This window comes from Pristis pectinata, chromosome 2 (assembly GCF_009764475.1).
Source record: "Pristis pectinata isolate sPriPec2 chromosome 2, sPriPec2.1.pri, whole genome shotgun sequence".
Lineage (NCBI taxonomy): Eukaryota > Metazoa > Chordata > Chondrichthyes > Rhinopristiformes > Pristidae > Pristis > Pristis pectinata.
This window is the reverse complement of record NC_067406.1, coordinates 76,773,432-76,798,746: the sequence shown is the minus strand read 5'-3', so window position 1 is coordinate 76,798,746 and position 25,315 is coordinate 76,773,432. Positions and strand designations below refer to the sequence as shown.

Below are 25,315 nucleotides of genomic sequence, written 5' to 3'. Positions count from 1 at the left end.
CTTCTGGAATGAGTAGTGAATTGTGACCAGTGAATCATGTGGGAAGCAAAAATTTCACCAATTCTTCCCCTTTCCAATGCTATCAAACCAGCTCAGTTTAACTAGCACAGTGCTAATCTAGTAATTTTCTGGCCTTCCCTCAGAACTAAGGTCATGTATCCACCCACCCACAAAAATCAATGAGATAAAATAAAAACGATCCAATATATTGGGAACAAATTTGTTAAAATTCTACGTTACAATTTGGAAGCAAGCATAAAAATGCTTAATACACTTGATTTTGTTAAATACTCCAGACTCTTCTAATCATGTCACAAGGCAAACCTTTTATTACTTAGAAAATTACATGCCCAGAAGTAGATATTGCCCAATGCTTCTGAGCTCCATTTCTCATGCAATTTTATGTATAAGAACATCCAGTAGTGTGTAACAAAACAGGACTAAATGCTACAAAAATAGAAACTGTAAAACTGTTCTGTGTGACTTCACAAAAATGGCAACCTTGGGTCTCTTAAAAAGATACAAAATTAGATACAAGAAACTTATAGCTTCACATATTAGATGCAAGACCGTACCTTCAGTTTCAATACACAATGCAAAACAATTTTGTAAACTTTTACAATAATTTTAACTGGAAAGGAATGCATGTCACAGTTTTATTTGATTTAATAAAATTAAGGAGTTTTTGCAAACTACACGGTAGTTTCATTTCTCCAAAATCCAGTTCTGACATTTCCAGTGCTGTCTGCACTTAGCAAGGGAACATCTTGACCACTGCCTTTCAGCAGTCCATTTTGACTAGCCAAGTTAAGGCCATAAGATTTATGGTTCTCATGTTCAACCACTATAGGTTTTTGCTTGCTGTCTCTACTGCTACTAACTCCATTCTTTACTGTATTTTGATTGCACTGTGGCAGTGTGTAACAAATATCACTACCATCAGGTTGGTTGCGGCTTTGATGACGATCTCTAAAAGCAGAGCGAGACTTCCTAATCCCATGATGACTTTCATGGTTACTGTGTCTACTCCTTGGCTGGATATTATGTACACTTCCTTCCACACTTGTAGGTACATCATATGCATATTCCCTTAACACAGTCAGCCTGCTGTGCCGATGAGCTTGATGGGCCCTAGTCCGGTTTTTATGATGCCTGTTCACCTGTCCATTAGAACGGAAAGGTACTTCCACAGGAGTCACATGCATTTTCAGATCATTGTCCATTGAATGTTCTGTAAGGCTATTATCAAGCTGTGTTGATAAATTACTTGCCAAAGGAACATGCTGGTTCTGTACTGCAGCAACATGAAGATTAGTTAGCTTACATCCTTGAGATAGTTTGTTATTACTGGAAGCAGTCTTATTTGTGCAGGAGGACTCTGTGCTGCTGTTGGTGAGTTTTGGTGTTTCACCATTAGCCTGACTGGAATCTGTAGGTGGGACATTAATTTGAATGGAATATGTACTCCTCCCTGGACAGCAAGTGGTCATCCAACACTGTCGTACATCTTCTCTGCCAATACAATGATGAAGTATGAGAAATGCAGCCAGGCTCAAAGACGTGGCCCCAAACAGGCAGCTAAATATAAGGTCCATAGGGTAGTACTGGGATACTGCCAATGCACCAGATACCCACAGGGCAATGTACATAAACAACGACAAACATGTACCCAACAACTGTGCTTGAAATGTGTGTTCGTTCTCCAGTGCAGAGGATGAAACTACAGAACAATTTGCTTGTGATGTTGAGGTTGAATCGTTAACATTAGATTCTCCATGGTCTGTATTTGCCAAATGCTGCTGTTCCTCTGCTGCTTCCTTCAGTTCATATTTCCGTTCAGGATGTTGTTTAAGCTGCACAAATATGCTAAGAAAGTAAATGCAGTTTACAAAGATGATAAATCCGACAGGTCCATAAAATGCTCCCAAGCTGGGTTCCCAAGCCATCCAGCAGCTGAAAGATAAAACGGTGAAATATAATTGTTAGAACAGAAGTTCTGAGCAACTCAATACAAATGCAATGATCTAATTCAGTGAAACATTTGGATTAATTCACAAGATAATGTATTCCACAAAAAAAATTTCAAAGCTTAGGTCAAGTTCCTGATTTCCAATTTTAAAATAAGTTGTGAAATCTTTCTTTAGTTTGTTACATACCACATAGATGAATTTCAGCACACTGAGGTCACTGATCCTGTTCCACTTTTGATGGAACTAATTTTCTCAATAAGTCCAAATAAAACTGAAGAGATGGAATAGAACACCCAAAATGGATGTGTGAATGTAGGTTCTGGTCCTTTTCAACGTAAATTATTTAATATTTCTCATCAAACATACTCCCTAACCATTCTACTCTGCTCCCTCTAAAGGAAAATGTTCCCATTTTGATATATAATTTCCCATGTGACATTTCTGAACTTTGGAACAGGCAGTCACATTGATAATGAAGCACTTGACTTTACAATATTTATATTAGAATGGAATCAAAGGAAAGTAGTTATTTTATTTATGAATATGATAAGATTATGGTTGGCATTTGCTTCCCATTGAAGAGTTTGCCAAACACTAGAAAAATGAAATTCATCCAAACTTATTGATTGATAAGATTGGTGAGTAATGAAGAACAACATTTATCAGGTGCATCTTTCATAACAACATTTAAATTTCAAGTTAAAATTAATTTCCCCACAATTTCTATAATATGTGGTAAATCTACAAAGCCAGTGTAATGCACAGACAGCAAATGAGTAAGTATCCTTGTTCAAAAATTCTTTCTTAGGAAGTCAATACTACTCGTGCAGTTCACTTGTATTACCACTAGATGATGCAACCTTCCCTTCTAAAAAAATTGTAAAGCATACTCTATGAAGCTTGCAGCAAAAAAAAGTGTAGGCCAGTATCTTCCCACCCCCCACCCACTTCTACTGAGGCATTCTCACCAGAGCACATGTCACTAAAATCATTCAAACATACTATCATTATCTCTGGATGTGATGCTCCATCATTCTAAAATGCTAGATATCTCTACTTCCCTTGATCTCCCAGTTTTCCATCACTCAATTCTGTGCCAACTAATGTTGATCCCTGCAGTCCTCCAGCATTTTAACTAAAATTTTAACCCTCCTTAAAGCCATTCATAATCTCCCCTCCCTACTTGCCCGACCTCCAACACTTAGGCTGTTGCCTTCCTAAACTCTTCATTCCTGTTGTCTCCAGCCTCTTCTACACCTCTTTCATTTTACCCCAAGAGCAGGGATTAGAACTGATGAAGGGTCTTTGACATGAAATGTCAATTCTGTTATGCTTTTCAATATCTGCACGGAGTTTTTATTATTTTCCAATCCTGAGCCAGGTTTTGTTGACTTGGCTAACCTTTGATATAACCTCTATCTTCCTGTAGCTATATAGTGCTTTGGGAGTTTTTTTTGCATCAATGTACTCTAATAATTACAAGTTACTGTTGCTGTGTGGCATCCCATGTCAATTAGTAAAAAATATGGCTGATACACCAGTCTGGTGCTAGAAGTTGATTATAGGTTCAAACTGACAGAATGGTAACAGTCAACTTGCTCAGTGTGTGCTAAGGGAAGAAGAGGCCATTTCTCAGTATTAAACTAGGTAATGTCTCTACACCAAAATAAACACACAATGTAAAAATACAACTATTCAGATGTCACTAGTAGCTTTCTAAATGAAATAGTAACTAAAACAAAAAAAATCGCTTGTTTTTTCCTTTGCTTATTTCAATTTTCTTTGTAAATAACATATCAAAATTGTGTTTAATAAATATTTAAATATAATTTTATGATTCTCTCAATACCCACTGATCCATTGTAAACCAGCTACAAAGACAATGGTTTCATTGCTAAGGCCTACAAAGTTAAATTTATTGCACCAGGAACATAACCTAGTCAATGTTGATTTTGCAGCCACTTTAAATAATAATCCAGAAACAAATGAAACAATTTCATGGCCTTCACCCAATAGATCAGGTAAGGGCCCACCCCTGTTTTCAAAATGCTCTACATTCATAACGATGCAATTCTATCTCATGGAGTCACATACACATTGAACTGGATAGCATAACATATTCTCTTCTCTTGGGAACCAGCTGGGATTTATGGTAATACTCTAGACCAAGTCAACAAATTCTGATTTTCAACATTATAAATGAAAAGCCATTTACTTTTTCTAGATCTATAATAAAAGCATTACAAATCTATTTCCATGAAATTAGAATAAAAATATGTCGTTTTTGGATGCTCAACTGTGGTTTTATTGTACTTTCTAATATGTTTAAATGATCCAAAATATCTAGTCTCTAAGTATTTCTTCAAATAAAAAGACATTATATTAATATAACAATATTCAATAAGCTGCCTTTTTGACATGACATTTTTCAATATTACAATTTCAGTCAATTTCTTTCCCCCAACCCTTCTCAATTTCAATGGAAATTCACTCAACATCAACTACCTAGAACAATAAATCTGAAGATAAAAAATAAACACAACTTACTATGGTGCATTCACTTTACTTCCATAATTTTTAATATTAGCTGCTGCTGTGATGCCACACACGATGATAGGAATTCCTCCACCAATTAGATAGAACCTTTAAAGATAGGATCATGAGGGAAAGTGTTAAACAACTGCATGTCTAACAGATATAACTATTTGTGAGATTTAGATTAAACTAACCAGTGGTGTGATATCCACATTTGTTTCAGGTTAATTAAATTCAAATTTCAGCATACAAGGGCAGTTTGTTATTTGTTGCTTGGCACCTGGTGAAATTTTCTTAAGCTTCTAGGTGAATGATGGCTATGTATTAATTTAAATTTAATACAACCTGCTGTTTTAATAGGTATGTGGCCTGTTACTTTGCAAAACACTGAATTTATCTTTGGAAGCAAGGTACAATATTTTGATTGAATGGTGTTTGCAGATATGCATATCCTGTTTCTGTACTATACACGCTATTTGTCACAACACATTGCGCTGAACCTCTTCCCAATGTCCTCTTCTAACTCTTTCAACACAACATTATTTATTTTTCCCTCCCCTATAAATGTCTTAAATCCTCCTTAACCATTTTCCTCACCTATTTCCTTGCGGTAGTGAATTACACATTCTAAACCATTCTTTTTAAACTAAGAAATTTTCTCATAATTCCTTCCTGGGTTGATTAATTAATTTCCAAGTTTTGGTTCTGCTACAAGTTTACATTATGTTTCTTAAATAGATTAGTATGAAAATAACTGGTGTCAAATTAACCAGTATCTGCATGTTTTTACACAAGCCAGCAACTTGATAATCAAATGATTCTCCTTGAAAGATTCACAACTTAAAGCCAAGGCAAGATCAAAAGGTGCATTCCGAATTTTATCAAATAATTAAACTTGTGGATATCTTCCACAGTGAAAGCAACTTAAAAAAAATAAATCAACTCACTTTTAAAATAATGGAACAGCTTCAAAAGGTCTGCATGATTAAGTACCAACTCAAGTAATACAAGTAGCAATTAGGCTATTCAGTCCCTTGAGCCTGTTTCACCATTCAATAAAATCATAAATGATCTTGTAACTAAATGCCACATTCCTGCAAGAACACATAACCTTGGATACCTTAATATCCAAAAATCCATTGCTCTTAAATATATTCAGTGACCAAGTCTCCACAATACTCTTGGGTGGAGGATCTCAAAGATTTCACCACTCACTGGATGAAAAAAAATTTCTTCTCATCTCAATCTTGATTGGTTGACCCATTATCTTGAGACTGTGACACTTGGTTCAAGATAGTGTAGCCTTGTCTTTGTAACAATTGTGTAATATGAAGAAACACTGTGCCTACCTTAGCATTGGCCGAGGTGGGGGAGGGGGTTCATCGGGATCCTGACATCTCTTTGCCTTCCTTGTCAACTGTTTGAAAATATTTCGTGCTGTGACACCAACCCACAAGATGGTGGCAAGAGTAGAATAGTGTAGAATTATCCCAACCTACATTTTTTTAAAGATTTAACATATGAGGAAATATAGAAATACATAATCTGGAAGCCAGTCAAAAAGCTGTGGGATGCCTTGTCATGTTAATGGGTTTATGTCTCAGGATTCCATTATGAAACATATTAGAAATGCATTTTTTAAACAAGAAACACAGACAACAAATTGTGTATACACAGGTTAACTTATCGATGCAAAGCCACAAAATTATCATCCTCACATTGACAAGTTTCCCCAAGTACATTTTCTTTGTTCTTTGATATTTTAACCAACACAATTTTGCTGTATTATTTATTGAGCTTTTACATTTAAATTATGGCTCCCAGTTCTCTAACCCAAAATAATTCCTTCCCATATTAAATTAAGAAACTAGTTCTTTTTAAAAGGAACCTGCAGTATTTAAGAAGCAGACTGCATGTCTAGCAATTGTCACTTTTCCTCCATTCTCATCATAATTATGCTTAAGTGGGAATTTACTTTCCCAACTCTCAATTTAAGATTAGGCTCCCATCACTGTGTCAAAATCAGAGTAATTCCAAAGCAAACATAAGCAGAGGACAAAATTAAAATCAATAGCTAGAGCCAGTACAGATGTCCAGTAAAATTGTTTTTTTTTTAAAAATAAAACACAGCAATAATCCACAGAATTAGGCTGCACCATTACTGCTGACAGATTCCTACTTTGGTAGAAATTGCTAATTTTGGACACAAAATAAATTGAAGATGTGACCTTCTGAAAAGGTGATGTCTCACCCTATTTAAGCCCCAAATAAGGACATATATTTGGCATATTTTACACAAAAATATAGGATGCAAATGTTAATAAATGTGGCATTACCAAAATTAAAATGTTGTGATTCCATAATAGTAACATTAACATATTGGTGTCAATGTATTGTTTAAAATTTGCAAGCATGCCAATTTGCTTCTTGTACTACTGTTCTTTAAAATCACAAACCCTCTTTCCCGATGAGATCCTTTTTCAGTTTCCCTTATTTCTGATAGGACAAGTCCAGAGCACAAAATTACCAATTTATCACTTGATCTTAGTGGTCAGAAAAATTGCATGAACTTTGAAAACATTTAATGGAGGTGTATGGGGTCATCTTTTGAAATACAACTTGTTTGATCTACAAGACGTATTTCAGCCATTTTAAGAATGCTGTTACAATGACATTCCCTACTAAATCTCTGAACATTTTCTACCTAGCAACACTGACATCCCTCAGTTGAATGAGAACAAAATTATTTTCACTATGTTCAAAGAACTGTGATAATATCCTGCCATTATTCTAAAATATATTTGATTACAGTCTCTTATCTGAACTCTCCAGTCAACCAGTCTTCAGAGATATTTAATTCTAATTTGTTGGGTTTGATTTCCCCAATTTTCCCACTGATGTTATTGAACAAATAGTCCTATTGCAAAACATTATTGATAAAAAAAAATCCTGTCATTACATAGCTATTACAAAGAAATAAAAATTTATTTACTTACCGCCTGGCAAACACTAATATTCCTGGTCTGATTGATGCCAACCACAAACACTGCACACGTAAGGAAAACGTGAAAGCAGAAGTTAACCAACATGTGCCAACTCTTTCTGCTGATCCGGACCACACTGCCACAACAGAACAAATTATCAGGACAGTAATCAAATAACCTCAAGTAAACTCTAATAATATTTCTTCATCTTACATTCCCTTCCCCACCAGCATTCTTGCACATCTGTCAGTATAGTGGAGCCATTGACTTCTTCAGCAACTACAATATTTAACTGCCAAATGTCCTGCTCAATGACATGTGCAAATTGTCTTTTGGGATCTTGTACTGAATGCATTTTTGCTCACTTTGGATTCCAACTTCATATGGCTCATAATTAGCACCCTTATTTTTAAAAAAAGCCACTGACCAAACCTGACTCACTACCAATTTGCAACTATCTTCAGACTGCATTAAATGGCAGGTAACAGATAAAAGCTAGTTTCTGGGTTCCTGTTCATGCCTGAATGCCCAAGAATTCTAAAAAGAGCACTGACCACTAGCCCTGCAATTGGATCCAACAACCTGAGATCTAACTAAGTACATTCTGATCTTTTCCCTGAATAGTACTGTGTTCCCAACTGGTAGCTGTAAATGTCTGGTTCTTGCAGTTTGTTCTAAAACAAACTTACAAGCTCAACTAATGCCACGAATCAGCAAGTCACATGGACATTTTAACTTGCACTACACAGGCAGGGGCTGACAGGAAAAAAAATCAAATAGAAAGTGGTTACCATTCTAGAAATTGAGATGTATTGAAGTTTTTCTCCTTTACTTTCTTGCACATTATGCATATGCACTCCAAATTCCAGGAAAGAGGATGTCTGACTCTATGAATAGAGTTTTTTTGGCAGATAGATTTGATACTAAATGGAGCTGAGATACAGGTGAGCCAGGGTTTAATGGCCCACTGCGGCTCCTATATTTTCATGATCAGCCAGTGGGAAGCATTCAGATGCAACCAATACCATTAACCTCTTACAATTTTCTTTACTTTTTTCCTCCAACACCATACCCTTCTCTTTGCAAAGTTGTCAACTAATTGAATAGTCTTGCAGTTTGTTCTAAAACAAACTTACAAGCTCAACTAATGCCAAGAATCAACAAGTCACACGGACATTTTAACTTGCACTACACAGCCCACCAGTCAAACAGTGAGGCATGCAGCATACTGTATATAATTGCACAAATATTTGCTGGATTGAGTTCTGTCAACTTTCAACAGAAAACTATATTCAGCATAGGGAAGCATTAGTAAAGATTTATGAAATTTGCCATTCAATCAACATTTGGATTTATCACCAGGTAGCTATGCCCCAACCACAATGTAATTAATGCACAGCAACAGATAGGAAGCAAATATCTGGCATAACATTTTAATTTCTACTCGTGCACAATCATTTAAAATTAAAAAAATATAGAAATTAATAATTTGCTAGATGCACAAGTACAGAAACTTTTGTTTTTACACAGGCCTTGTGTAAAACAATGCTTTCACTCTTGCTCTTGAATTCAAGGATCGACCCATCTTTCAGTCAACCACCAGGGCCTTCTGAAATGTGTTTTGCACTGACTTCTTGTGTGCTTTATTTCATGATACAATCAGAAGTAAAAATGCTTCCTGGTGGAGAAAGCTAATTGGCTCATTTATAGCCATGGTGGTTTTCTGAGGTGAGCCAATCACTGGGTTGTATTGATGTGTCTTGTTCCACTTTTATCTCCATGTCAAATCGGAATCATTTTACTACACTACAGAGTGGAAACTGGAAAACCTTACATTCCTGAGTCCATATTTTAAAGAATGCATATTTCAAAATCTGCAGCAAGCGATTGTGAATTGTTTAAATGACAATTATTTTGTTCAATGATATCATTTGCATTACTTTGAACCAATGCCACAATTGCTATACATCATTAAATGTCAGAAAAGGCATTACCTGTGGTAATATATGTAGCTTATGATAATTATAACCAAGCAAGTGAGCAATACTGTTGCAGCAACATATATTACTGGATGCAAGAGCTCGACAGTCTGCAGTAGGAAATCAGCACCAGTCAGATCCTGATGGGTACAAACAACATTCAAGATTAATGATAGAAATACACATATTCATTGGGGAAGAGGAGTCAACAGCAAAATTGTTGCCACAAATAAAGCAGTTACACAGTCTACAAAAGCAAAAGAGTCCCATAAGCAGCTGCAAGATAATTACACAAGTTCCACTGAGGTCAGTGACAACAGGTTTGAGGCTACAATGAGTCATGTGGAATTGATTTCAAACAATGAAAATTAGATAATTTCTTGATTAAAAGGATATTGAGTTTGATTCTACCCAATGGCTTAAATGGAAAAAGCTACACAAACAGACTTAGTGATCTGAATAACCTTTAACATTCCATGATTAAGACACCAGCAGTCACACACACCATCATTACCCCTCCTGCCAAAACAAAATTCCTAAACCCACAATGCCATTGTTCCTCCAAGATCCCATCTGCCCATGTTTTCACACTCCAGGACCATTTTCCTAATACTATCAAGACTAAATATAATTTTCAGGCAAAGAATGGTTAAAAGGTAATAGTTCCAAAGTTTATAGATATAATTCAGTCCATTTTCAATTTTGCTTTGGTGAAAATATTGATACTATTATTATAATTCAGAAGTATAGATGGTTGGAATTTGTTTCTCTGCATTCAAGTTTGATGACTAAAACTATGGTGTTGCTAAGACAGGCAGCAAAATATATTTGCAATGTGACATCTACGTAATCACATGTTCATATATACTTTATGCAGAGATTTTTTTTATATATAAAGTGGAACCAAAACACTCATTAATCAGGACACCATTAAGTTTAATGAGACTAGCACATAGACAAAGTAAGTACAGGCAACCCTGACATTACAGCGGGGGTTGCATTCCTAGAGAATGGTCTGTCTTGTGATATTCCATTATGTGAAGCCCACTCATCAGTGCATGCATCAAAAAGTGAAAGTTTAAGTAAACTTATTTAAGTAAACTTATTTTTTTTTATACATAAATTCTGAGAGAACAAATGTTATTCTGTATCTCAACATCATGGGTAGTGATTTGTGAATTCCATAGGTACAAATTTCTGTTACACAAATGGCAGTAATGTGGGAGTCACCTGCAGTAATGAAAAGATAACATTGAACTTGGGTACCCTGTTGCTTGTGTTAGGAGGGAAGGTAGGCTACTCAGAGTTCCACAATTTTGAGGTTATTGGCATCAGGCCTGTATCTGCAATGAGTTATGTAGAATATCAAGTCTTTACCATCAGCACTGCATAGTTGTTCAACGTGTAACACTGCATGGTGGTGACATTCTCATCCGATGTGACAATCTGGCAGCCATCAGAAATCCATCCTCCATAACCATTCAGAAGGTTGAAGTCCCAGTATGCTGCAACAGCATCCACCCCATGTGCAATACGACGCAGTGTAACAGTGATAGGTTGACTGAGAGAATACAAACTGTTGTCATCTTTTAAAGGAAAGCAAAGAAATATTACCATTACAGATCCATGTATTAACTAACTGAAGGATAAGTCTGAATATCAAAAAGTTTCATTAACTTTTATCACTTTTGGATTTACTAATGTCATTCTTCCACAGTGCTGGAAATGCCATCAACAGGATTGTGTAGTCTGGGATATAAATATTTACTAGAATGAAATGATCTTATCTTTTTAGATTCAGGACCACTATAATTAGAATTCCACAACTGAGTTCCGTCTAGCTGGTAAAAAATCAACAAAATTTAAATGCTGCACTAACAGACATTTCAATTATGTCTGTCCTAAACAGGCAGGACTTATTGAAGAGCTGTAGAGGAGGGACCACACACAAAAAGACTGCTTACTGAAGGTGAAGATCAAAAGTTCTGATTTCTTTTTCTCCTCACTCCTCAGTTTAAAAATAACTTGGTCGCTTTAGGAATAACAAACTATTTTCTGAAATGATTATGAACTACTCAAAATATCTGCTTATAACCAGTTGGCTTGTTTTCTCATACCAAGACTATAAATTGAAGTTGCTTGACCAAATGATAAGATCACCAGAATCAAGGTGGAAGTCAACTTTTGTATTTGGACAAGGATTGGGTCCCCTGTACTACTATTTAACATATGTGATTGCAAACTTTTCAATTTAAAATCATAATTACAAAAGCACTGCAAGATACCTATACCAAGAATATTTTTTAAAATTCAAGTACCAACACTGCAATTAAAGAAATATATCTCCCTATCCACCACTTACTCATTCTAATTACTGCTTTAAAATATTTACTGAAAATAGAAATGAGAAATGAAATTTGGGTATCTCCCTACCTATCTTAGTGTAGATGACTGGAGAGGCCACAGTCCGTCTCTTTCCATCATCTGCCAAATTTGTAGAATTCCCTGTGCTTGGAAAAAGTTTGCCATTCCGAAAAGCAATAAGCTGCAATTTGTAGACTGCATCTTCCATTTGGCTTGGTACAGGATTTTGGGAAAACAAGGATGGTGGTAATTGAATAGATGCCTCTGCAATAGTATTCTATGGAGTATTTAAATAAATAGTTTTAGAATTTTCACATAGAATGTATTATGATTAATCATATACCAAAGAGAGTAGAGACAAACAATGATTTTAAAAAAAATTTGTTACTTTACATTCTGCCTGAGTGACAAGTATTGTTTTTGCCAATATCACAAGATAATGAAAACAAAAAATGACTTGGATTTACATTGCACATTTCACATCCTTTGCAATGATCCAAAATTGTTTACAGCCAATTAAGCCCGACAAAATAGAATGAAGTGGAAGAATGATCACAGCACTTTAAGGAAAATATTCAGCTACTCAATACAATCAGTTATCCAAAATCAATCTGCCACCCCTTGACATTTAAAAGTAGGTACTTCTGTTCAATTATCTCAAAGTGGCATTAATTTTTTGTTTGTAGAGGTATGTGTAGTGTAGATGATTTTATTTTAAGGCCAAGTAAAGATAACCACTTTGAGTGCCACTAACACGGGATTCAGTTTATATAAACTATTCAGCAGTAATCCAGAAAATTTCAGCCAATCTTCTGTAGTAACTGAAGGACAGAGAAAACATTCAGACACAGAATTTATCCATTTCACAATGTATTTCTTCACAATATATGTTAGCCAGAAGGGTTGATTGAAGCCAAAGAGCAGTTTTTAACCATTGACATCTCTAAAATAAGCATTAAAATCTTCCTGCAATTATTATTACCCAGTACCAACTACAGCTGAATGCATTTATCAGCAGAGTGATGGACTGCACATTGAAACTGCCATGATTTGAGGTTTTGTGCTTTCCAAAACTTCTTTGGCCCATTTTCTCATAATTTTGCTGGATATTGATTTTGAGAAATATTAATTTTCTACAAGTGTAGTCTCTTGTGTAGATTGATATCATCTTTTTAAAGACTATTTAGATCATTGTAACACCCATCATGTGGCTAAGTTTCACATCATTACTGCAAGTTTCCAGCAGAGCTGCTGTTACCCCAGGTTTGGAACATTTTAACGATGTAATTTGATTCAATTTCTTACACAATGGTTAAGAGAAACAAATATATTCCAACCCAAACTGTCAAGGCATTTCAGTTCTAATTGTACAAAATCCTTGCACGTTATCTGACTGCTCCACTCCCAGGCTCATCAGGGATTTGTGTTCTCTGCAAGAGATTGAATAAACTGTCTGTATACAGGCTGAATCATTGCATACGTTATGTGTTCCTTTACAAACTATATTTTTTCTGATTTTATATATTTTGGTGCAGGCACAATGGCCCACTCCTACTTCTATTTCTTATGTCCTCATGTTTCAATTCCCACTGGCTGATATTAACAGAACAATGCATAAGCCCTGTTCCAATCCAAATCTTTTTGTCCATGAACAGAATTCTGCTGCTTCTATATCTAATTGGCTGAAGTAAATAAAAGAATTGCTGTGGTAAATAGAAAGAAACTATATTCTCATTGCTGTAGAGATTACAATAAAGGTACCTGACCACAAAATTAGAGCTGGGTGGTCAGGAAGCACCACAAAAATATAGAAAAAGGATAGAGAAACAAAGGACCGCAGATGCTAGAATCTAGATGAAAACCACGATGATGCTGGAGGAACTCAGCAGGCCAGGCAGCATCCATGGAGAAAAAGAATGATTGTTCAGCTGTAATTAGTACCACATTTCATTGTAGTCAGTAACATATAACAATTGCAGGAAGATTTTGAATGATTACTTTAGAAGTGCTAATGGTTTAAAAATTCATCACAGTGAGATAATGCCTGGTCACCTATCTCCATACAGCTGCATAGATTCTGTTATAATCAAAACTCAGAACTTCTAGGTTGTGGGCTTCCAGTTTTTTTTTGACAATTACCTCTGAAGAACAGCCCCAACTTTACAGTTAAATTGGTAAAGTACTAATTTACCTTAACAAGAATCTGTACCATCTCAGTGAAATTAATAATAATTACAATTAACCCTGATTTAAGTAAAAAATTATAGCAAAAACAAAATTACTGTATTATTCAGGGTTCCACAGGTGAAAACTCTAAAAAGCATCAACACACAGCTTCCCACCCCACCCACTCAGATCTCTTGCCTTGCTCCTTGAGCTTATTGTAGTATTTTATTAATAATAATAACCAGAAAGATTAAAACACTAAGTGGTGTTAAACAGATAAAACAAAAATGTCTTTTGCCAGTAATTACTGGCAATTCAACAAAGTCAGCTAATTATTTTGCCAATCTCCATGGGCATCTATTTTTTTTAAAAAGTCTAGTTTAGGTGTTTAATTACCTTTCTTTGCAAAACCATTTCTTGACTACAAGTAACAATCAGAGCAAATTTAATTTAAAACATAATATAAGACAATAAGTGTACACACATCCTATATATCCCTAATTGCCTGCTTACCTTGATTACAAAACTGGAAAGTGTGTTGCTAATATTGCCAGGACTGCACTTAAAACTGAACTGTTTATCCAGGTTGCCATCAGGATCTCTTCGCCCAAAGTCAGCAAGTCCTGTTCGATCTGCCATGGCGACCTTCTGGAACACAGTGCAAGTCATTCCAGTGAAGCCACTGGCTTTCACCACAGAAGCTTCCATTGCAATGTTTGGAGAATACTGCATGACAAAAAAAAACATCAGAAAGCACATTACGTTACATATTTAGAGAATAATCAACATTTTCACCTGGTGTGAGGAGGGGTGAGGGGGGGAGTGATGGGAAAAAGAGAGGAGAGAGGTTATGCTTTATTCTTTCATAATAAAAATTGGATGGTTTAGCAAAAGTTGATTGTAACTCAGACAGAATGGAAGCAACACCTTTTGCAGATTTGTTTCACACTTACTGAAAATACAATAGCTACAAAATATTTTAAAGACCCCATTCTTACTGTGGAATAAACTTGAGCTCCACTGGCTAGCCTGTAAGTAGCAATCCGTTGTAAACACTGAACAATTCGAGTGCAGGCTTTTGCTTCCCATTGGGCCAACCAGAGGACATGTTCATCTGCTAACATGATGTTACTAGCAATATCCACCATGACGTCTCCAAGCTAAAGGAAATAAACACACTTTTTCAAATGTAATCCCTTGACAGAGAAAAAAAATCTCCATTAAGTTGAACGGTACACACTACTGAAACCATATTTAGGTCAAAATTGACAAACTAGTCAACTTTAGGACAAAATATGAACCATTTATTTTTGTTTGAAATAGTTGTATACAGAATACCCACCATACGGTTGCACTTTCTTTGATAAATTGAATGCCAATATATGACCTGAATTTTGATAATAGTTCTAGTGCCAGAAAATGAATTACAGTCTTTATGATGCCTCACACATTAGTGAGTTTCTTTTAATGTACCACTGTTTGGTCTCAAAACAAAGTACAAGCCAAAGAAAAATAACTTTCTTTCCAGTAACATTAATCTTTGAGTTACAAAACTATTGTCTGAGAGTTAGCTGGACAAGCAAGAGCATTAAGTTAATCTCTGGCTGAGACAAATGCCAGGCAACTTAAATATACAAATGTCATTTCCTTCCTTCCTAACTATTCAATTGTGCTTTCACAGTTGTGAATTTGTAACAGCTTACATAAAGGATCTGTGGCATTAAGGAATAGTGATGTCATCCAACTGGATGAATAGGCAATCAGACTAAACAATTTTGACAACAGTAAGCCAGATACAGAAATAAAGATTGGGACACGTACATGAATTGAGATTGAAGTATTTATTTGGTTAAAATATTAAAAGTTCACAAAAAATTGTGATTGTGAATGAAAAACAAATATAGCATTTAGAGAAGTTGTTCGGTAGTAATTAAAGTTTACATTCCATTAGTGCTCAGATACATTTCCTTCTCAAAGCACCACATTTTCAGGGAATTCTACAGTGGGAATGATGCATAAAAAGCTTGCATCAAATCAGTGATTATCAATAAAATCTGCAAAAGTTTATATTGGGTGAAAGAAATAAACAGTTATTTTAATTACATTTCTGCTGTGCAGTATAAATACTTGATATATTTCATAGTTCCTTACGACACTGGAGACCATTCAGCCCAATGAGTCTATTGCCAGCTCTCAGAGCAATCCCATTCCCCAATTTATTTCACTGCTTGCTTTTTTACTTGCTCATTATCCCCTCCCAATTCTCCCACAAGCCACCTACATGAGGGGTAATTTATAGTAGTCAAGTAACCGAATAACTCTGGGACATGGAAGGAAACTGGAGCATCTGAGGGAAACCCACAGTGTCACAGGAAAAATGTGCAAATTTCATACAGAGAGCACCAGAGGTCAGAATCAAACTTGGGTTGCTGGATTTGTGTGACAGCTGCACTTCCTGCACCATCACACAAAATCAGGCTACTGATACAAGAGATGGAAGCCTAATTAATCTTTCCCACCATATGCAGTCTGTCCTCCTGCAGATCCTACCCTTTAATTCCAGAGTTAAATTTGAATTTTTCTGAAAAATTTCTCAACAGTACATACGGATAATAAAATGAAAATGCATTTGTCTGAGAATTAGATGATTACAAATCTCAGGGAAAGCAAAATAAAGCATCCCCATTTCCACGTTTCTTATTTTTCATGTATTTAAATATTTATAGCTAAGTGTTATAATGAAGTCATTAAAAACTCACCTCCTTGTATTTCTCTGCAAACCTACCAAACTTTTCAATCATTTCAGCCACAAAAATGACATCCATCTTATCTGAAAAGTTTGCTGCTTCCACAGTATAAGCCAGGAGTTGTTGTGCTGTTGCCACAGCATTTGTAAGGTTCAAAGGCATCTATTTAAAATAAAAGGTAAAATCAGCTGTAAAATGACAAGCCAGATACTTTCTTGTAACACCTGGACTAGCATGGATGAAGTATTGGCAAAGATCTTGCAATAAAACATTTTTATTTTACATTCTTTCACCCAGAAGGAAATTGAGACATGCTGTGAATCAGGCACTGAAAAATACTTCAAGGGGACAGTTCTTCAGTTCATTGTACTTTATTTTATGATCTATTGTGCATTGTAAAATAAGCTTTTGCATTGACTTTACCGCCATAATATCTTTGTACAATGAACTATCATAGTGCAGTGTCTGTAATAGAACTATTGTAACTGCTAATCTTGCAAACATCAATAAAATTCATTTTTATTGGTTATTGCTTCAATAAGTTGTCATTCTGAAAAGCGACCCAAGGGCTACACATATGTATCAAGTAATTCATTTGTACCAGAAGTGGAAATATTATTCATCCAAAAGTCAAAACATCCCAATTATCTGCATTAATCACAACACCCATTACTTTTGCATGCAAAGTCTAATGCATATCTAAATATCCTTCCCCTGACAAAATAATCCAAAAACGGTATTGATTCAAGATCAATGTCACCAATGTTGGAAAAATCGAAGTCTCATCTTCAGTCTCCTTCACAAAACTTCATTCCCTTGCCAATGATTTCAACCCCATCACTTTCATCTACCCAAAAACTAAATCAGTCTGTTTACAACCTCAGTATCAGATCTAACCCTAAAATAAGCTCCATACTGTACCTTTTGCCTACTCATCACCAAGATCAGCTATTTCCATTTCTGCCTATTCATCTGGTGCCGAAATCTCCATTCAGACTTGCTACTATAATGAACCAGCTCCCTCACTCTACCCTCTGTAAACTTGAGGGCATGCAAATTCTACTCCCCAGGAGCCACCATTTTCTCCCCTCTAATCCTCACAAATTCACTGACCAATCACCCATGCTTACTAATTTATACTCACTCCTGGTTAAATAAAGCCTAGATATTTCAATTTTCACCCTTGTTCTCAAATCTAACACCTCAGAGTTACCTTAATTGCCTATAGCTCTATCTGCAGTCCTCAAATTCTGGACTCCAGCTCATCCCCAAACTTAATATTCATCCAATAACTCCCATGCTTTCTGTTGCCAAGGTTCTAACCTCTGGAATTTGCTCACTAAACCCAGAGGTGAAAATAGGCTAGTAGTTTTTGGTCATTTTCCCCCATTATCTCCTCTTGTAATTTATTGTAAAAACTGGTTTGCTAATGCTTCTATAATGCTGTTTGGGATATGTTGATATGTTAAAGGGATACAGAAATAAAAGTTGTTGTCGTTGTACTGGTTTTCAGTCTGGATTATGGGCTCAATTCCCAGTATGACAACTAAGCTGCCAACCTTTAGTATAGAAGATGTAAAGAGTACCTGCAGAGTCAAAGTAACAAACATAAAACTATAGTCTGCAGAATAAGTGAAGTGCTGCAAAGATAAACTGCTCTTCACCAACAAAAATATGACTATCAAACTGTGCACTGCTATATCAATATGATCACCTGTTTCATTATATTTATTATTAAAGTTTACATTACAAGTTTAACTTAGTATATTTATACAGCTAATGATACTTTGTCTAAGCAAGGACTCACTGTGTACCTGGTTAAACATGTAAAGAACCCGTGTAACATCATTTGCATACTGACATCGAGAATAGTTGTCATCAGACCAAAAGCCTCCTCGATCACATTTGCGCCAAGCCTTCTCATCCTGAGACCCGCCGGGGTAAATACCAGTGCTTGCAGAGTAACGGGTACACAGCAGGTAGGCAGTGATGCCAGCCAATGTACGAGGCCACCTGAACACAGAATATTCTTTCATTCAATCTAACCATTGGGCTTAAATCAGAAATACAGCATAACCCTAATACCCAGTAACTGAACACATTCAGCTATCAGATAGAAGGTAACAATATCTGGTCTGCGGCACCAATGCATGTTTGTTGCAAGCTCCTCAGGTGGAAAAAATAGACAAGTACTTCACCCATGTAGTGGGAAGATACCATAGCATATTTTAGAACTGAAAAAATAAATGACATATTGGTGCCTGTAGCTGAGGAAAAGACAAAATCAATTTTGCACTTTAATGCTAATACATGTTTTCCCCATCTACTGAAAATACAAGATGTCACAGTATTGTAGAGTTCATCATATGCATCAAATAGATATTAATTCTTTCCCACCTCCCCCCACCCCCCAAACTGGATGCTGCAAAGGATTATCTTCATCCATGCCTCTGAAATTATGTAGCAGATGATGATTAGTTCGAAAGCTATTACACAAAATCATCTGCTTTATTACTTTTGTTGAGGGGGAAAAACCTGCTATAAAAGCAGCAAAAAAAATTTTAAAAGTTGCACATCGGAAAAGCAAAGAATACAGCACAAAATGGCTGTAGGGCAAACAAATGCACAAGATTCTAAAAGGACTATTTGCAAAAAGACCAGATTTCTAACATTTTCAAATCGAAACAGTATAATGAATGCTCTAGGAGATAATTTGAATTAGTGGAATGTACCAGCTGAAGAGTGAGCTACAGATTGGCAGTGGTTTCATGTGCAGAGTATTATGTTCAAATCTGCAGCTAGTGCCTTACAAAATACTTGCTAAAGTATGGTAACAATAGCAGAATTTTACAGAGGCTGGCTGAGAATTTGGATTTGTTTCTTTTCCCTTTACCAGTTCTTGCCCTGCTTCTCCTTATTTAAATGCAGCATTGTGTTCCCCAAAGTTATAACTACACAGGCCAGTTGTCCTAATTAGTCCCAAACAAAATATCAAACAGGATTTGAAAGACTATTATGTGACTGAGAATAATTAAATGAGCAAGTAATTATTAGTAGCTTTAACGTTGCATTGCTTGTGATTTAGAAGATGTATCATTTTTGTAACCTTGGCAACTTATTTAATAAAAATCCACAATGAAGGTCCTCCATGAGTTTGACTCATCCAAAGCTCTGCCATCTACATCACTTACTCACCCACACTAGCTCCTAATCCATCAACTCAATTTAAAATTCTCTTTCCTGTTCCACCACTGCTTCAGACTTCACCACAATCTTCCCCATGCAATTAATGCAAATTCTCCAACTTTAACCTTGTGCTGTTCATAGCCAAACCCTGTTGCCCTCTCAACTCTAAGCTCTGGAGACATGAAAGTTCAAAATTATAACCTGTCTTTATAAGTATTATTTAACTATTTAGGAACATAATCTCTAAAGTTAGCATTATGCAACTGTCTTAGATCACAGGGCACATTTTATTGCTCTACGTATTTCAGTGGATATCATTGATGTTAAAATCAATTACTATTTTTGTTTAGCCATAGTGTATCAACCAAAATTAAAGAGTGCAACCCAGCTCATTTCATTGTATAATAGCAACTGTGCTCCAGGGGAGAACTCCTAAAAGTAAAGCAGCATTCCTTCCTCCATGTATCAATACAAACTGCATACTAAAAAGATGGTTTTGCACCAAAGAATTACTTCATCTTCTTCAGTGCCATTATCAATGTATATTTGGAAACTCAGTAATTATTGATTACTTGAGTGGCCAGAAGAAAACCAATCTTTGATTTCGCCAAGATGACACAAAATTACTTTCTCAAGCATCAGCTAGTGCAGAATTCTCAACATCCTACTCTTATATACATGTAACAAGTTATTTTTGCTGAATTTCATTTTTAGTAAGGGTTAGATATTTTAAGGCTAGTTTTCAAATATACTGTCTCCCTTAACAGTGCAGTCAGCAATTTTAATCACACACTGCCACAGATTTTCTTAGGAATACTGACAGTTCTGTGTGAATGTTTAAAACATTAGTATCCTGCAGTCCCCCAGCATTTACATTTAGGTATCCGGCCGCTGAATCTGCACCAGATTAGAAATGGCATGGGAGAGCAATTCTATTTCAATGGAAGGTAATTGAGAGAGATCCAGATTCATAGAAGGTAATTTATGTTTTATTTTAATTAAATGGGTTAAATCTTATGATTATATATTAATTTATTTTCAGGTTTGAACATTTCTACAAAAATTGAATTGTTTGATCAATTTTTTAATAAATTTGTGAATGCTTCTGAAGGCATAGCAACATTCAAAGCTTTTTGACATTCAGCTAAGCCAAGGGTGCAGCTTCACTCATCATTAAAGATTTTTCAGCATTTTTATAAGTGGGGCTTATTCCAGGTCCACCATTCAAAGCCACACACATCTACAAGTTCCTGTGCTGCTCAGGGTCTTGTTAATGAAAATCAAGATGACTTCTACAAGGAAGTATTGTACAAGCAAGAATGAGTGTAGCAGGTAAATGGACAACAAACCATTACAAAGAACCAATGACTATGATATAGTTCATCACACCAATATTATATATAGTTTTAGATAAAGCATTTCTAATAATTCCATTCAGAGAAGGATATCATCACAGAGATGAAATTTGATGTCAGTGTTTCATAACTTAATGCAAGTTTACCTGAAATCCCCTTTATTATTCATCACCATCTCTGGAGGGCAGTACTTAGCCGAGCTTTCCAAGACGACCACATCGACTTGTTTAGTGCTGTTTCCACGTTTGGTTTGGACATGACATTCCCAGTTTCCAGAGGAATCCATTTGGATATTTGAAATAGTTAGTGTACTGTGTTTAGAAACAGTTTCATTACTATTCAACAGAAACACTGGAAAGAACGCTCAAGTTTGGATAAAACTGCACTCAATAAACAGTGTATTTCATATTAACTGCAAGCATATAATGTTCAATATACATGAACTCATTTTTGCAATGTTTCTATCCCTTCAAAGCCATCACATGCTCTCATATATTTTAATGTTAAACTGACTAATATAAAACATAATGTTGGGAGGTCAAAACCTTCATATTCTAAACCAAAATATAGATGTTCCTGAAAATCTGGTGTTATGCTCTTAAATTCTGCAGTACAAGCATAACATTGGCATGACCATTATTACCTTCATTTAAAAAGATAATTTTGTGGAGATATGAAATAGTATATGTAGCTTTGTCTTAAGAATATGTCTTCTGCACTTATGAAGTCAGTTTACTTTGACCAAATATTTGAAGATTTACAAACGGTACAAAAACTACATCAGATATGTTTCTTCTTAAATTCTTCCACAGGATGTGGGTATCACTGGCAAAGCCAATGTTTACTGTCCAATCTTAATTGTCCTTGAGTGGCTTGGATTTGAGTGAATTTTTATTCTAGATTTATTTAATGAACTGAATTTAAAATTCCCAAATCTCCATTGTAGGTTTTGTAAATGTTTCGGGATAGTTGCCCTGAAATATTTTTGAGAAGATGATTTCAAAATACTTTCATCAACTGGCCTGCATGAACCCAAAAGATCTATGTTTTATGCAAAGAACTGAATGTTTTACTGAACTGTGTTTTATTTAGAATGCAGGAAGACCTTTATAAATAACTACGTGACACGTTCTTGAAAGAAATATTCTTACTTTCAATTCCAAGAAATAAATTGTGCAAGTTGCTGTATTACCTTACAATAAAGGAACAATTATGAACCATATTTTTCTCAACATAAACTCCTTGGGACTCATTAGTTTCCACCAATTTTCCATCCTGATACCAGAGCACTTTCATGTCTTGGTCGATGTAAGAAGCAATGCACTGGAAAGGGAGACTGTCTCCTTCAAACACCACCTGACGATGGGAAGGACTCAGCTGAAAGGATGGCAGCTCAAGAGGGGTATCTGCAACACAAAGGTTTGTAAAATGATTCCAAAACTATACACTGAGTTAGCTTACAGAATCAAATACAGTAAAACTCCGATAACCTATAATTCAGAAATGCCGATGATTCGACATCTGGCTCACAAGGTGATGTTTGTCGCTCCCTTTCATTTCACTAGGTTCATTGGACGGTTTATAATACTGTGTAACATCCAAGAGAAAGTGAATTAAATGTGTGTTGTCAGAGTATAAATAGAATAGAATTCAATAGTCTGGAAAATCTGTTAGGCCAGCACCAAAGTCCTGAGTGTCCCAGATTACTGGAGTTTTACTGTAAAGACACATCTATAAAATACTAAATGAAATGCTCACATGACATATCTCCCCGATTCACATACGAATTGGAAGGACTCAAATTTGAAAATACTGAGTTAAAACACAACATGCTGTATGTTCCAACATCACCAATTTGAAAGTATTATATATGACTCTAACTTAAAGAAACAAAATCATTTCATTGATAGCTGCAAAAACAACGCTAAGTATTCTTGATTCTGGCAAATTAATGTTACTCCACACACATACATGAAGGACAACATCTCAATTTTCTATACTGGTGTCCTAGATTTACAATGGAAACATTTGTAAGTGCATCACCATGCACTTAGAAGTTAATCAATGCATTAAAACCATTGAATTATACAAAACAGAAACAGACCCTTCAACCCACCGTCTACTCAAACCATCAAGCATCCATTTACACAAATCCTACAGCATTCCCATTTTATTCTCTGCATATTCCCATTAACCACACACCTGCCACTTCCCCCGACCCTGCAGTCACTCACCTCAATGCTTGGGGAAATTTACAGTGACCAATTAACCTATCAATCTGCACGTCTTTGGGATGTGGGAGGAAGCTCACATGATTACAGGGAGAATCTGCAAGCTCCACACAGACAGCTCTGGAGATCAGGATTGAACTGAGGTCACTGGAGTCGTGAGGCAGCAGCTCGACTGTTTGCACCACCGTGCCACCCGAAATTACACAGTATATTTCTCTTTTGCATGTTGTTTTCTGTACTTTGATAAAGTCAGAAGTGTTGATTGGAATCAGCCACTAATTCCATCTACAACTTTTGCGTAGACAGGAATGGAACAGCAAAGGTGAGAAGTGAGTGACAAATTAGTGTCAAGCAGTCTCAGCTGTTACACTACTTTCTACATTCTTCCTCTCCAGGGAAAGGACTTCTCTAAAAAAAAATCATCTTGAACTGCTGCCGTCTATGTGATGCAGGTAGTCACATACTGCTGAGTACAGTGTCTTGGCATTCAGACTGAATGACTATTCTACTTGAAACTGTGCTTCTCTTGAGAAATATTAACATTCCTTTAAATGTTACTTTCAGGAATATTCTTGCTCAATACAATTTACAATCAGATTGTATAGCATGTTACTTCTTACTAGAGTGCTCACGGTTTTGTCTTTGTCCTCTGGGTAATATACCACAAAAATTAATAAATGGTTGTTGCCTACTCTCTACTTTCGAAGGCCAAGGCAGAGCTCATGAATCTCTGCCAAGCCACAAAACTTTAGTTATTTTTCTTCTTTAAATGTACAACTTCCATTGTTAACTTATTCAATTTTTTGAGCATCTAGGGCACATAAGGATTTAAGTTAGATTTTCTCCTTGTTGAATCGAGACAAGTTATGGAGCATCCTTTACCCGTCCTTCAGCATTAGGACATTCTGTTAATGTCTGCTACTCCTTTGGGGAGAACACAGAATGGGCAGTTTAGGAACATGCCAGACCAGGTGTCAGGCCAGATGATTAGAATATAGCCAGCAAGCAGACAGACAATTTTTTCAGGGTAGTTTTAAATATTTCTGGTATCATGGATTTTTGGCACCTAATGTATCAACACCCAATGCTAACACCACTCTCAAAATCGTTTGGAGATGCCTTGTTTAAACAGTTGGGTGGTTGGATGTCATATTCCACAACTCATTGCTCAGGAATCTCCCTCAGCAAAACCCCAACAACAGATGATTTGTTAGCACATTCTAGAAATGTGAATCACTTGTCCTTTTCATATCTTTACAGGCTTGCGGCAGACAGGACATCTCCCTCTCCAAATAAAGCACAATTTGATAATCAGCAATACTGACATTCATTGAAATGAAGAATGGAGAATATAGTTTGCGTCTATATAAAAATGGTGCTTTGCTCATTTGCACGTCATTTAAAATAGAATATTCCTCAAAAACATTTAACTATGAACTGATGTGCAATATATTTAATTTTCCTTAACACTGCATAAAATATAAGAACATAAGAAATAGAAGTATGCCATGTGGGACCTCGAGCCTGCACTAGCATTCAGCAAGATCATGGTTGATCTGATTTTGGCCTCAGTCACCTGTCACCTCGGCTACCACATAGATCAAAACTCTATTTCAGCATTAAATATTTTCAGCAATTCAGCCTTTTCAGCTCGATGGAATACAGAATCTCAAACATTTATGATCCTCTTACAGAAGAAATTCCTCGTCTCCATATGAAATTGGCACCCACCCCTTTATATCCTGAAACCATAACTGCTATTTCTAGAAATACTTGTCATCTACCCTGTCAAGATCCC

At 35.9% G+C, this 25,315-nt stretch overlaps 1 protein-coding gene and 1 long non-coding RNA gene across 5 annotated transcripts in view; one reads left to right on the top strand and one right to left on the bottom strand.

Annotated features, from left to right (window-relative positions):
• LOC127579397 (uncharacterized) overlaps positions 1–14,681 on the top strand; it is a 135,326-nt gene extending 120,645 nt beyond the window's left edge. For both annotated transcript variants that reach the window (XR_007957665.1, XR_007957666.1), the window contains 2 exons: positions 11,378–11,437; positions 14,584–14,681. This is a non-coding gene — a long non-coding RNA (uncharacterized LOC127579397). The remainder of the gene's footprint in view (positions 1–11,377; positions 11,438–14,583) is intronic.
• Positions 307–25,315, bottom strand: part of adgra3 (adhesion G protein-coupled receptor A3) — a 100,003-nt gene continuing 74,994 nt past the window's right edge. For 2 of the 3 annotated variants that reach the window (XM_052032111.1, XM_052032093.1), the window contains exons 7-19: positions 22,479–22,692; positions 21,433–21,597; positions 18,560–18,758; positions 16,758–16,907; positions 14,997–15,158; positions 14,512–14,724; positions 11,902–12,109; positions 10,846–11,054; positions 9,484–9,608; positions 7,502–7,625; positions 5,855–6,000; positions 4,518–4,613; positions 307–1,953 (exon numbers count right to left, since the gene is read on the bottom strand). In XM_052032111.1, coding sequence (XP_051888071.1) covers positions 693–1,953; positions 4,518–4,613; positions 5,855–6,000; positions 7,502–7,625; positions 9,484–9,608; positions 10,846–11,054; positions 11,902–12,109; positions 14,512–14,724; positions 14,997–15,158; positions 16,758–16,907; positions 18,560–18,758; positions 21,433–21,597; positions 22,479–22,692 — 3,272 coding nt within the window. In that variant the 3' untranslated portion in view covers positions 307–692. The remainder of the gene's footprint in view (positions 1,954–4,517; positions 4,614–5,854; positions 6,001–7,501; positions 7,626–9,483; positions 9,609–10,845; positions 11,055–11,901; positions 12,110–14,511; positions 14,725–14,996; positions 15,159–16,757; positions 16,908–18,559; positions 18,759–21,432; positions 21,598–22,478; positions 22,693–25,315) is intronic. The other variant, XM_052032102.1, reaches the window with a different exon arrangement.